The sequence below is a fragment of the Clinocottus analis genome, unplaced genomic scaffold (assembly GCF_023055335.1).
Source record: "Clinocottus analis isolate CAN_PGR_092001 unplaced genomic scaffold, fCliAna1.0.p SCAF_1, whole genome shotgun sequence".
NCBI lineage: Eukaryota > Metazoa > Chordata > Actinopteri > Perciformes > Cottidae > Clinocottus > Clinocottus analis.
This window is the reverse complement of record NW_027175820.1, coordinates 14,436,416-14,447,129: the sequence shown is the minus strand read 5'-3', so window position 1 is coordinate 14,447,129 and position 10,714 is coordinate 14,436,416. Positions and strand designations below refer to the sequence as shown.

Below are 10,714 nucleotides of genomic sequence, written 5' to 3'. Positions count from 1 at the left end.
CAATGGCTTCACCCTCCTCATATTGTACATGGTCAAATACAATATATTGTTGTATACCTTTGAGCAATCAGTTATCAGCACCTCGGTTATGTATATTAAATAGAAATATGCAGTATGCAGTTTATATATAAAATATAATTATTTAGGCTTACACAATGTGTATATCCATACAGACATACAATCTGAATCTACATCCTAAATCGTTGTGGATTTGATCGATTATTCTGGTCTGGCCAATGCCGTCAGTTCACAAACATTTGCTTGCAGTTGGTGCGAGAGAAAAAGGACATGTTAGAGACAGTCGGGGCTACGAAACTGCACGTCAAGACGGGGTAACGGACCCCTTTCAGAGATGGGCTACTTCGCCCAAAGAGGAAGAAGACGAATTTGAACTGTGTAGCTACAACGTGGACTCGTGGTGGGGATTCTGGACGTTCAAATGCAAGAGTTATTTATTGTTTAAAATGTGGGAGATGGTGGCGTTACCGAGAGCGAGCTCTCCCTTCCTGTCGTCTAGGACAAGATGGCAGCAATGCAGGCGAACTGTGCATGGTATGGATTTATAAGTCCATAACATGTTCAGAGAAGCCCTGGATTATATTTATAGTGACTCTATGTGAAGGTGAGTGGCGGAGAGAAGGCCGACAATGGTGATATGTCTTTCTCTTAACGTTTCAAACGATAGTTTGTCTGTGACGTAATACAAAGTCATAACTTGGCTGCAAACTTAGCTCGCGAGCCTTTCGCTGTAGCTTAAACGGTTTAACCCGTTCGATGTATTGCGTTTGAACGTAACGGTGAATTAATTTTATTATCCTCTGGTAGCGATGACGTTGGTGTCAATTACGAACCTCAAGCCATTTGACACTGTTGTGTTTGTTCTTTCACTGTTGTCACGGCGACCCGTTGGTTCCTATTGAACGTGTTGCCCTAGTTGGGTCTATTGACGCTTGCTATGTTAAACTAACATTGACACACCGTATTTGGACTAATTGGACCGAGTGACTACCGCTAACTTGTGACTGTCGTATTAACATGAACGTTACTTCATACGCTAGCTATGTGTTAGCTTTCAGTTGACCTATTAAAACATCGCAAGATCATGTTCACGCTCAACCATAATTATAGCTAGCAAAAAAAGACCCTTCACATTTTCAGAATAACACATGCTGTCTAAATGTGTTCAATGTATTTCACCTATCGTTAAACTAACGTTAACTTATAATCATAGTGGAAGCACAATTGTAAAGTGGTAGCGTTATATGTCTGTGTTTGCCATCAACGTGAGACTATAACGTTTCGAAGCTGCGTACTAAACAGAAAGGATAGCTAGCGTTAGTTCCCTTGCAAACCTCTTCCAGCTTGTCTTTTTTTTCAGTCCGGTATTCCTGTTTTAGAGACGTAAGTTGTTACCCTGCATTAGTAACTACCACCTGCATTTTTGGATCAACCAAGTCCAACTAGAACAGTTTCTTTTCTTCGCCTACCACCCAACCGTAGCTCGTATTAACAGGTATAAAAGTAAAGCGAAACACGAGGTATTATACAATACTACTGAAATTAATGATCAGGTAATAATTTTTCAGGGCTTTAATAACATACTTGATCGTTTCTACAATGCAGGTGTTGGTCCTTGGTTAAAGAGGAGGTATACGGTAATAGTGGAGCTTTTATATGAGGGTGTGGACATCAAATTACAAGTACCCTGGATCATTTTAAGCAACGTTCTTTTCAGGAATAGTCTTTTTGTTGCATGAAACCATCACTTTGATGTCCTGGTCCACTGAAACTTTTTTTTTGTAAAATGGGGATTCTGTAAACTGGAAATCAAGACTTGTACTGTAGTGTAGAACTTTCCCCTCTGCATGTCTGGCTTGTATGATATTAACGCTAGTATTTAGTATCACTGAAATGAAGGAATAACATATTGTGGACAATTGTTTTTTTTTTTACCTCAGTTATGTGGAACCTTTTGGCAAATTGGGCCTATGCAGCAGACATGGCTGTTTAGTTTGGTCCAAATATTAGAGGCAAATGTTGCCGCCCTTGTTTGTAGTTTTCATGTTCTTGTTACCTTATCAAAGATAATAGTTGTTTTACTTGCAATTATTTTTATTGAATGGGACACTACTCTCATACAAATAGTATCATGTTATACAATACCATTACATACCCATTCCTACTCTTTCTAAAAACATTTATGGTAGTGAAACTGTAATAACGAGCAGGTCATACTGCAAACCTTTTAAACAGCATGAGTACATTGAGGCTGCAGCACTGTTTGTGTGAGTCCCCTTTGCTAAGACACTGCTGTACACACATCACATCCGTTAGCTTATCATTAGCGAGGACTCGAAAGCAAGCTTGTGGGTGGTAATGATACCTGTAATGTGAGAAGAAGTTGGCACACAATGTGGCCAGTAAATACGTGTAAACAGTGTGTTTTCATATAAGTATTACTGGCTAATGTTGGTTGTTAACAGGAGTGGAGAGGCAATAAGACTTGGGAACGTGTTGTCATGTGATGTAATGCAACACTGATGTGCTTTTCTAGGGGAAGCTGGTTATCAGTAATACATTCTGGCCAACCTAATGACTGGTTTCCACGTGATGTCATCTTTAGATGTGCGTATAGATGTGAGGCAGTAAACAGAAGAGAATAAGTGAGAATTCATGGGGAGAGCACTATGACATGATGTTGTGCATAACTTGTATGAGTCACAAAAGTGATGGGTGGCAAACATCCAATATCCCAAGAAGAAAACATCTTTTCCAGTACACAGAACATAATTACCTATAATAATGCATCAAACAATCTTGTCAGAGCCCAGAATTTTAAGAACATGGTAGATGCTTTTGTGTGGAAAAATATTTTGGTGAAATAGTTCACTCAGCTACTCTGTTCATGGCTTATTCAATGGTCATTTAAGTGTAACAGTATGTGGTGCTTTATAATCAATTCTTTGATCAATTTGAGTGGTTGTTCAGGCTTCTATTAATATATGTTTGATAGCTGATCGACGGGTGGTGCTTATTAAACAGAATTCCCTATATCTTTAGTATAATAGTTAACTGCAATGTAAATTGCCTGTGTCAAACAGGAAGAATACTTTGAACTGACAGTCATATGTTCACAGAGGAAATGCCAACTGATCACATGTTTTCGAATATAAAGGGCCTTTTTATCTAATGGGCATAGAAGATCACTTTCACGAGACACAGGAACAGCCCCACAGTGTTGAGGTCGTGGCATGATGAGTTAAGGCAGCAACGTCTGCTTAACAATCAAGGAATAGCAACAGCAGTAATCAAAGACAATCCCAAGTAGCCAAATCAAGTTTGTTCTTTAAATGGTAGTCTGTGTATCAAGACGCGACCCTATTATGGTATACATTTTAGTTTAATTAAAGCATACAGACATCTAAATGTAAAAACATTTAAAACATATTAAAAACATGTTTATTGCAAAGTATTTATTTGAAAGTAGCGATTCAGTGATGTACGAAGATGTATAAATGAGGTCATGTTTTTGTAGATGTAACAACACATTGCACCGTAATTAAAACAAACATTCTACAGTAATTCAGTGTGTATGTATATAACACTGTTTGCTGTTTCTTTATTAACATAATTGATGACCTTGTGTTACTAATATTGAACAAGATTAGTGCTGGTTGTCAACTCGAGAATCAACAACCAAAATACCATTGAACTGATATTGAATAAGGTTTATATATCATCACCAGAATTGGGCTTTTGGACTGTCTCAAATGGAACACAGACTTGTACATTTAGTGTGAAAAAAAAAATGTCCCTGTTGCTGACAACTCAAACATCCATCCGTCTATTGATACTATGACATAATGCTTAAGTAGCCAAAGATATGGCTCTTGTCACCACTGCAAAACAAAGGATTTATGCTTTGGAAAACAAGTAATATGCAAAGCCTTCCCACCACTATTCTTCATGTTGTGCTACCTGCTCTGACATTACACTGTCATCACCTTTTTATCTTCCCCCAGTATTATTATTTATGTCTTAAGGCAATTTCTTTTGTCAATTGATACCATTTGTTTACTGTGGACAGTCAGAATTTCAACTTTGTGCAATTACTTAGCAGTTCAAAGTTGCTTGAAATTTTCTACAGCTATGATGGCAATGCGATGCCACAGGAAGGGCATCACAGCTGACCAAGTGAGTATCTGGCTTCAGATGGTAATTATAGCAGCAGCTGCCATACTTTGGAAACAACAAAGGCTGTCTACTTCACATCCTTGTGTCAGACTTCTCCTGACCATTTAGTGACTGTATTTGCGTGGCCAGGGAAATTAACATTAAGTTTGGTTTTAAAACTAAATGTGGGTGTTTTTAAAACACCAGGCGGGTAATTCAAATTTGAACATCTTGATTGTTCAGTTGGTGAGCCTGGTGTAGGCTTTTTCCGTCTAGGAACTCTGGCACCTGACAGCATGGTCTCCTTCGGCAGACTAAACAATTTACACATACATTCCCAAGGCACTGAAATAAATTTATTTGAGTATTTGTTACATTTTCTTCTCTGTTCATCATTTATATGAACAAGCAAATACTTGAAAATAGTGCTTGGGACTCTATATGGTTATGGTCCTGCCACATAGCTACATGTTTGATTAACAATCAAACGTTGGTAGGGAAAGATGGTGGCATGGTAGCTTGCATGTTCTCAACCTGTCTGCGGGTTTTCTCCACGTCCTCCGGCTTCCTCCCGCAGTCTGAAAACACAAGTAGATGTGAATGCGGACCTGAATATTTTTCTGTCTGTATGTGGCGACCTGTCCAAGGTTTGCCCAACCTTCACCCAATGTCAGCTAGGATTGTCCCAGGGCCCCCTCCGACCTTGAATAGGACAGCAGTTACAGATGATGGATAGATGGTGGAGATAATGAATGGATGGTGGAGCCCACCCTTTCATACCCACCACCCTCTTGTGATTACCATAACTAGTGCATTGCCTGTTTAAAAAAACATGCCTGTTGAGCCAAATGCTTGGCCCGAGATATTTCTGCTTCCACTTTCATAATTGCAGAGGTTTATGAGTGTATGGAGCCTTGTGTCAGAAACATGGCACCCTCTATCGTCTATATAAAATACCAAATTAAAGTTTCAAAAACCCAATTCCTGTCTAAATCTATGTTAAGATTCAAATACAAACTCAGTCTGTGGTGTTTATCAGACAATTGGTTAAGTTTGCATTGTCTGTATGTGTCCTTAATGTTTAAAAGACATTTCATTCTCGGAGTGACCCAGACAACAAGAAATATTAAGTCTAAGTAAAACTTTTCAAACTAATCAAGTCATCTGCTTCTGATCTTTAGACCACCTTATAGTTGTGAACGTAAACATTCCAACTGTGTCGCTGTTTATATCCGGTTTCAGTGTATGTGAATGACACAAGCTGACTGAAAGTAAACTACCCAAGTTGTTGTCTAGCGCTGCAATTTCATTGAAAATGTCTGCATGTTCAAAACACTCATGATTTTTAACAGCATATGAACCGTGCACTGTTGCCTCCTCATATGTGTAAGGCTTTGAGGGAAGTAACGTATTAAGCAATTTATTGTCAAAGTGAGAATAGTTTGAAACATACTGGCTTGTATATCTCGAAATGTAAATTTTGGAAATTCCATTTCGGTAATTTCTAAATTATACCCATAGTGGCTGTAATGAATAATGGAGGTAGAGGTTTTAAATTACAGACAACACACCATCAATACACCATAAGTAGTCTAGCAACCGTCTTAACAACAATTAAACAAATCCCATCATGCACTAGGCGAGAGGTTGGGTACAGTACTGAAAGGCCCCAGCCTGCTGCCATAACATGATAATTACATGTTGAATGTATTAACATACAGTCTGGTGCAGCTATTCTCAAACACTGGTCATTTTCTTTAACAATTAGAAGTGTTTTTTTTTAACTGTATGATGTATGGAATGAAAATGTTTGTCGCTGTGGTGGTTTCTAGACGCGACTTGAGCCAGGACTATTTTGTAAGAGTGCCAGTGTAGTCGATTTTCAATTCCCCATTGGGCACATCTAATTTTGTTTTCATTCATGACAAAAATAGTCCATCTTGAGATAATTTTGAGAATTCGTTTTGACTGGAGAAGATGGTAAATTGTGTCGCCAAACAGTAAACCAGAGTGTTATTGGGCAAAGAGTTATCAAGGGAATAGATTGACCTTATCTTGCTGCTCAGAATAGAGTCAAAGGGGTGGCTCACAGCATTGGATAAGTTTGTTGGAAACAAAAAAAGAAAAGAATCCGTACCAAGCTCTCTGTAGCAACATTTAGGCTAAATTCTCTTTTGAACAATTTTCTCCAAAGCATGTAAATACTTACGTAATTAAAAAGCTAATCAAACACACATTATGTAGCTTTGCAGCTTGTTGCTGAATTCTTCCATCATTTGTATTTGTTTTAGGCAACTCTACAGGGCACTATTGCCCAAACCTGACTTGCTTGTGTTGTCCTTTTTACATTTTTAGAAACAGATTTTTGTTTGTAGTAGTGCTAATAAAACTAGCTTCTTTTTGCACAGCACTTCAAACATTGATTCATTTCTGTCTTTCTTTTTTTTGTAATTTAACATTGATCTGTAAATGAACTGTGGATTAAAGTATGAAACCCTTAGGGAAAAGCTGCTTGTATCTCAGTGAATATGCCCTGGAATGAGAGTAAGTCATAGGGTCCAGTATGAGTATAAGTCACTGTGCCCGTTTTAAATATAGATTTAAGAGATGATCATGGAACTTGTTATTAACTAAATTAACTTAACTGCTCTTTTTCTGTTACACAAGGGAGTTTTCCGAATATATCATCAAGATGTTATATGGGATTATGATACAATGATGATTATGATTATGATCATAATCCCCACCACACACACACACACACACACACACACACACACACATACATACATTATGGGGAAAGGGAAAAGTACTACCCCTTCCCACATCATCAAGTCCAATTACATTGGACTTGTGGGCCTGATGATGTTTTGTGACTTTATTTGTCTCTCTTTGTCTGTATCTTATCCTTTCTCTCTCTCTATTGGTTGCCTAGAAACCTGCAGTGGGATGCATGGAAATGGCATGAAAAGGTCAGGCAAACCTTTGAGAAGTTACTCATCCACTGTGTGGAGGTGTTAGTGGGATTGCAGTGGATAGGGCAGAATGTTGAAGTGGTTCTTAAGCACTCCACTACGACATGTTTATCTTGCCCTGATCCATTTGATGTATGAGGTTGGGGTGACTGGTGTTAGTGGGGGCACTTATAGTTGTGATGTCATCAAGTAGGAGTAAATGAAAAACAAAATGGGATTTGGGCTGTGTGTTGATTGTTTTGGACTCATTGCAACTTAAAACTCCACCAAAAGCAAATAAAACAGGAAAACACTCTGTTCAAAGCTCGATAGGTTTTGTTATTTCACAATATGTTGTTCGTTGTTTAGTGTGGTTTATTATCATTATTTGTCACATGATAAAAAGGATCCAAACTTATGACCTGTTGCTTTATTCTCCTTCTCTGCAGGTATGGCCTCACAAGTCTTGGTCTACCCACCACACATTTATCAAACCCAGACAAGTGCCTTTAGCAGTGTGAAGAAACTCAAAGTTGAGCCCAGCAGCTGTGTGTACCATGAGAGGGCACACCCGCAGACTTATCTGAACAACAGAACCCTTGGAATTGTGCACCCGACCAAACAAGCCCACTCGTTTGTGAACCGAGACTTGGCAGTGGGCGTGAAAGTGCGTGGAGGACAAGGAGGACACCCGGTGCAGACGGTGTTTGTGCGTGGTGTACAGAGACAACAGACTGGTAATAGAGGACGAGAAGGAGGACGACGACAAGGCCCAGCTGCGGCCCAGCAGGGTCAGGACACAGGGGTTGTCCACTCACAGGGCAAGCAGCAGCAGCAGCAGCAGCAGCAGCAGCAGCAGCAGCAGCAGCAGACAGACACAGCAAGTGGGGGCAGCAGTGGAGCAACAGGGGCAGGAGGAGGGGGAAGGGGAGAGGGCAGCAGTGGAGGTGGTGAGAGAGGGGGAGAGGAGGAGGGTGACGGAGAAGAGAACTGTGGAGGTTTGAACTCAGCCGACAGCTCTCAGCGATGTGGGCTGAAACGTAAAAGTGAAGAGCTGGATAACCGAGGGAGCACCATGCAGATTGTGGAGGAACTGTCAATGATGCCTTCCATGATGCAAACGACGAATGTGGGGAACGCAACCATGACTGCGCCTGCGACCGTGGGGGCTGGAGGGGGCCCCTCAAAACATGGTGTAGGTGCAGCAGGAGGGACGAGTGGAGGAGATGGGGACTATCAGGTTGTACAGCATGAAGTCCTGTGTTCCATGAAGAATACTTATGAAGTGCTGGATTTCCTAGGACGTGGCACATTTGGCCAGGTTGTAAAGTGCTGGAAGAGGGGCACAGGTGAGGTAGTGGCTGTAAAGATCCTGAAAAACCACCCTTCATATGCGCGGCAGGGTCAAATCGAAGTAGGCATCCTTGCTCGTCTGAGTGGGGAGAATGCAGATGAGCACAACTTAGTGCGAGCCTTTGAATGCTTCCAGCATCGCAGCCATACCTGCCTGGTGTTTGAGATGCTCGAGCAGAATCTGTACGACTTCCTGAAGCAGAATAAGTTCAGCCCGCTGCCCCTGAAAGTGATAAGACCTGTGCTACAGCAGGTAGCTACAGCTCTGAAAAAGCTGAAGAGCATGGGTCTGATTCATGCAGACCTCAAGCCGGAGAACATAATGCTGGTGGACCCAGTGAGACAACCCTACAGAGTTAAGGTGATAGACTTTGGTTCAGCCAGCCATGTGTCCAAAGCAGTGTGCTCCACGTACCTCCAGTCTCGGTACTATAGGTGAGTACAATAAAGGAGGAAAAGATTCCCAAAAATATTTTCAAAATGTACTTTTGAGTTCAGTGCAATTCAAACTAATGTCAGTCTCTGTTGGTGTCCAGATGGCCAGAGTTGGGTTAAAAATGTCCTTCCTCTAGAAAAATAAGGAAATGTCTCCCATACTGCACAACATCCTGCCTGTTTAAGACCCACATATCACAGACTCTGAAAACAATGTGACCCTGCAGTGTTTACTGGTAGATTTCAGACGTGCATGTCTCTACTGTGTGGGAAAAAATGTGTTCTGCAAGACTTTAAAACATTAAAAAACATTATTTTTATTAACTTTGTGGACATTTCTTCTATTTGCATTCAGGGCGAAGCAGCTTTGCCTTAGTATGAAAAATAATGAATTAGCAAATATTTGAAGACTGGCATTACTTCATAGTGTGATCAGTTAATATAAGTCAAAGGTTGGGAGAGAATGTATTCCAAACATAAGTATGGTCTCCTAGGGTATAACATGGCAGTAGATACAGTACCAATGTTCGAAGAACGCTGTGTTTCTCGTCGTGGATGTGAAAATGGCAGGACAAATGACATTATATTATGAGTGCTTTGGTTTGATTAGCAAAGCCGGCATGAAGTAGTTTAAATTGTTGGGTAAGAGGCAGTTGTGACCCAGTTCACTGTTTGTTTTCTACATTTCACTGTTTTGCATAGAGAGTCTGAAATGGTCACAAGATATAAAGTAAGCCATTTTCCACCAATTATCTCCTCAGATGATGTCCAGTAATTAATATGATGTTTTGTGCAGAGAGCTAACTCAGGAGTGGCATTGCTAAATGATTCAACCAAGTTATACCATAAACGGCAACTAGCTACAACATCAAGAGGCTATACCCCACTTTGTTTGACCTTTTCTAAGACACAAAGAATTAACTGTGACATTCAATACTGACCTGGTGACCATACAATCTGTATACCTGTCTGTGAGAACACAATGGAAAAGCACAGTGTGTTATGTTGAGCTCATGGAAAAGGACCAACTCTATCAATGGTCATAATAACACCCTGTCAACATATACCATCTGCATTTCAGTCTTTTTAACCAATGTGCCTGTTTATATTGGCCCAGTAATTTCTCTTGCTTCACCTGTGCAAGTCTATAAATGCAAGTCCACTTGCCTTTTATTTTCACATATACAATATTATATATTCAGCTGTGATCTTTGTCATTCTGGAAATGGCTTTGCCAATAGCAAGGGTATTATAATTATTTGCATTTCTGTGGAGCGTGTACAATATTATCAACATGTGTTTTCTCAGGGCTGCCCTATGTGTAGCTCTCTGTGAGCCTCCACCGTTGGTGCTGTAGAAATGTGTTTTAAAAAGGACAAAGTGATTAAATTAGGAGTACAAAATAGCAGTAAAACATGTTATAATCATGCTTCAGAGTGCACCAAGTAAAATAGTGCCGAACTATTTTTGGAAAGTTGTCCAATGCAATGCTTAAATATGAAATCTGTATGGTGCAATAGAAAATGTGATCGATCATAAAGATTTCTATTAAGACAGACGAGCATGTTTCAGTCTACTGCGTTGCAGTTTGGAGAAATAATGCTACCAGCTACACTAGCGTTACGGTCTGATTCACACTTGTAGAATTTGTCCATACTAGCAGGCAAGAGTTACCTTCAGAGACGATCAGCTATTCCTCTCTTTCTACCATGTCAGTGTGTCTCATTTTCTGATGACATCCTATAATAATCAGGATGTCGACTGCAGAAGCTTGATGCTGTGGAGTGATAGATGTAGTT

General features: G+C 40.2%; 1 protein-coding gene across 3 annotated transcripts in view; it reads left to right on the top strand.

Moving 5' to 3' along the window:
* Positions 1-278: 278 nt before the first annotated feature.
* The window catches only part of hipk3b (homeodomain interacting protein kinase 3b), a 32,225-nt gene continuing 21,789 nt past the window's right edge, over positions 279-10,714 (top strand). For 2 of the 3 annotated variants that reach the window (XM_068584052.1, XM_068583901.1), the window contains exons 1-2: positions 279-622; positions 7,577-8,915. In XM_068584052.1, the coding sequence (XP_068440153.1) occupies positions 550-622; positions 7,577-8,915 (1,412 nt within the window). In that variant the 5' untranslated portion in view covers positions 279-549. Of the gene's footprint in view, positions 623-7,088; positions 7,146-7,576; positions 8,916-10,714 lie in introns of those variants that run through there. The other variant, XM_068583987.1, reaches the window with a different exon arrangement.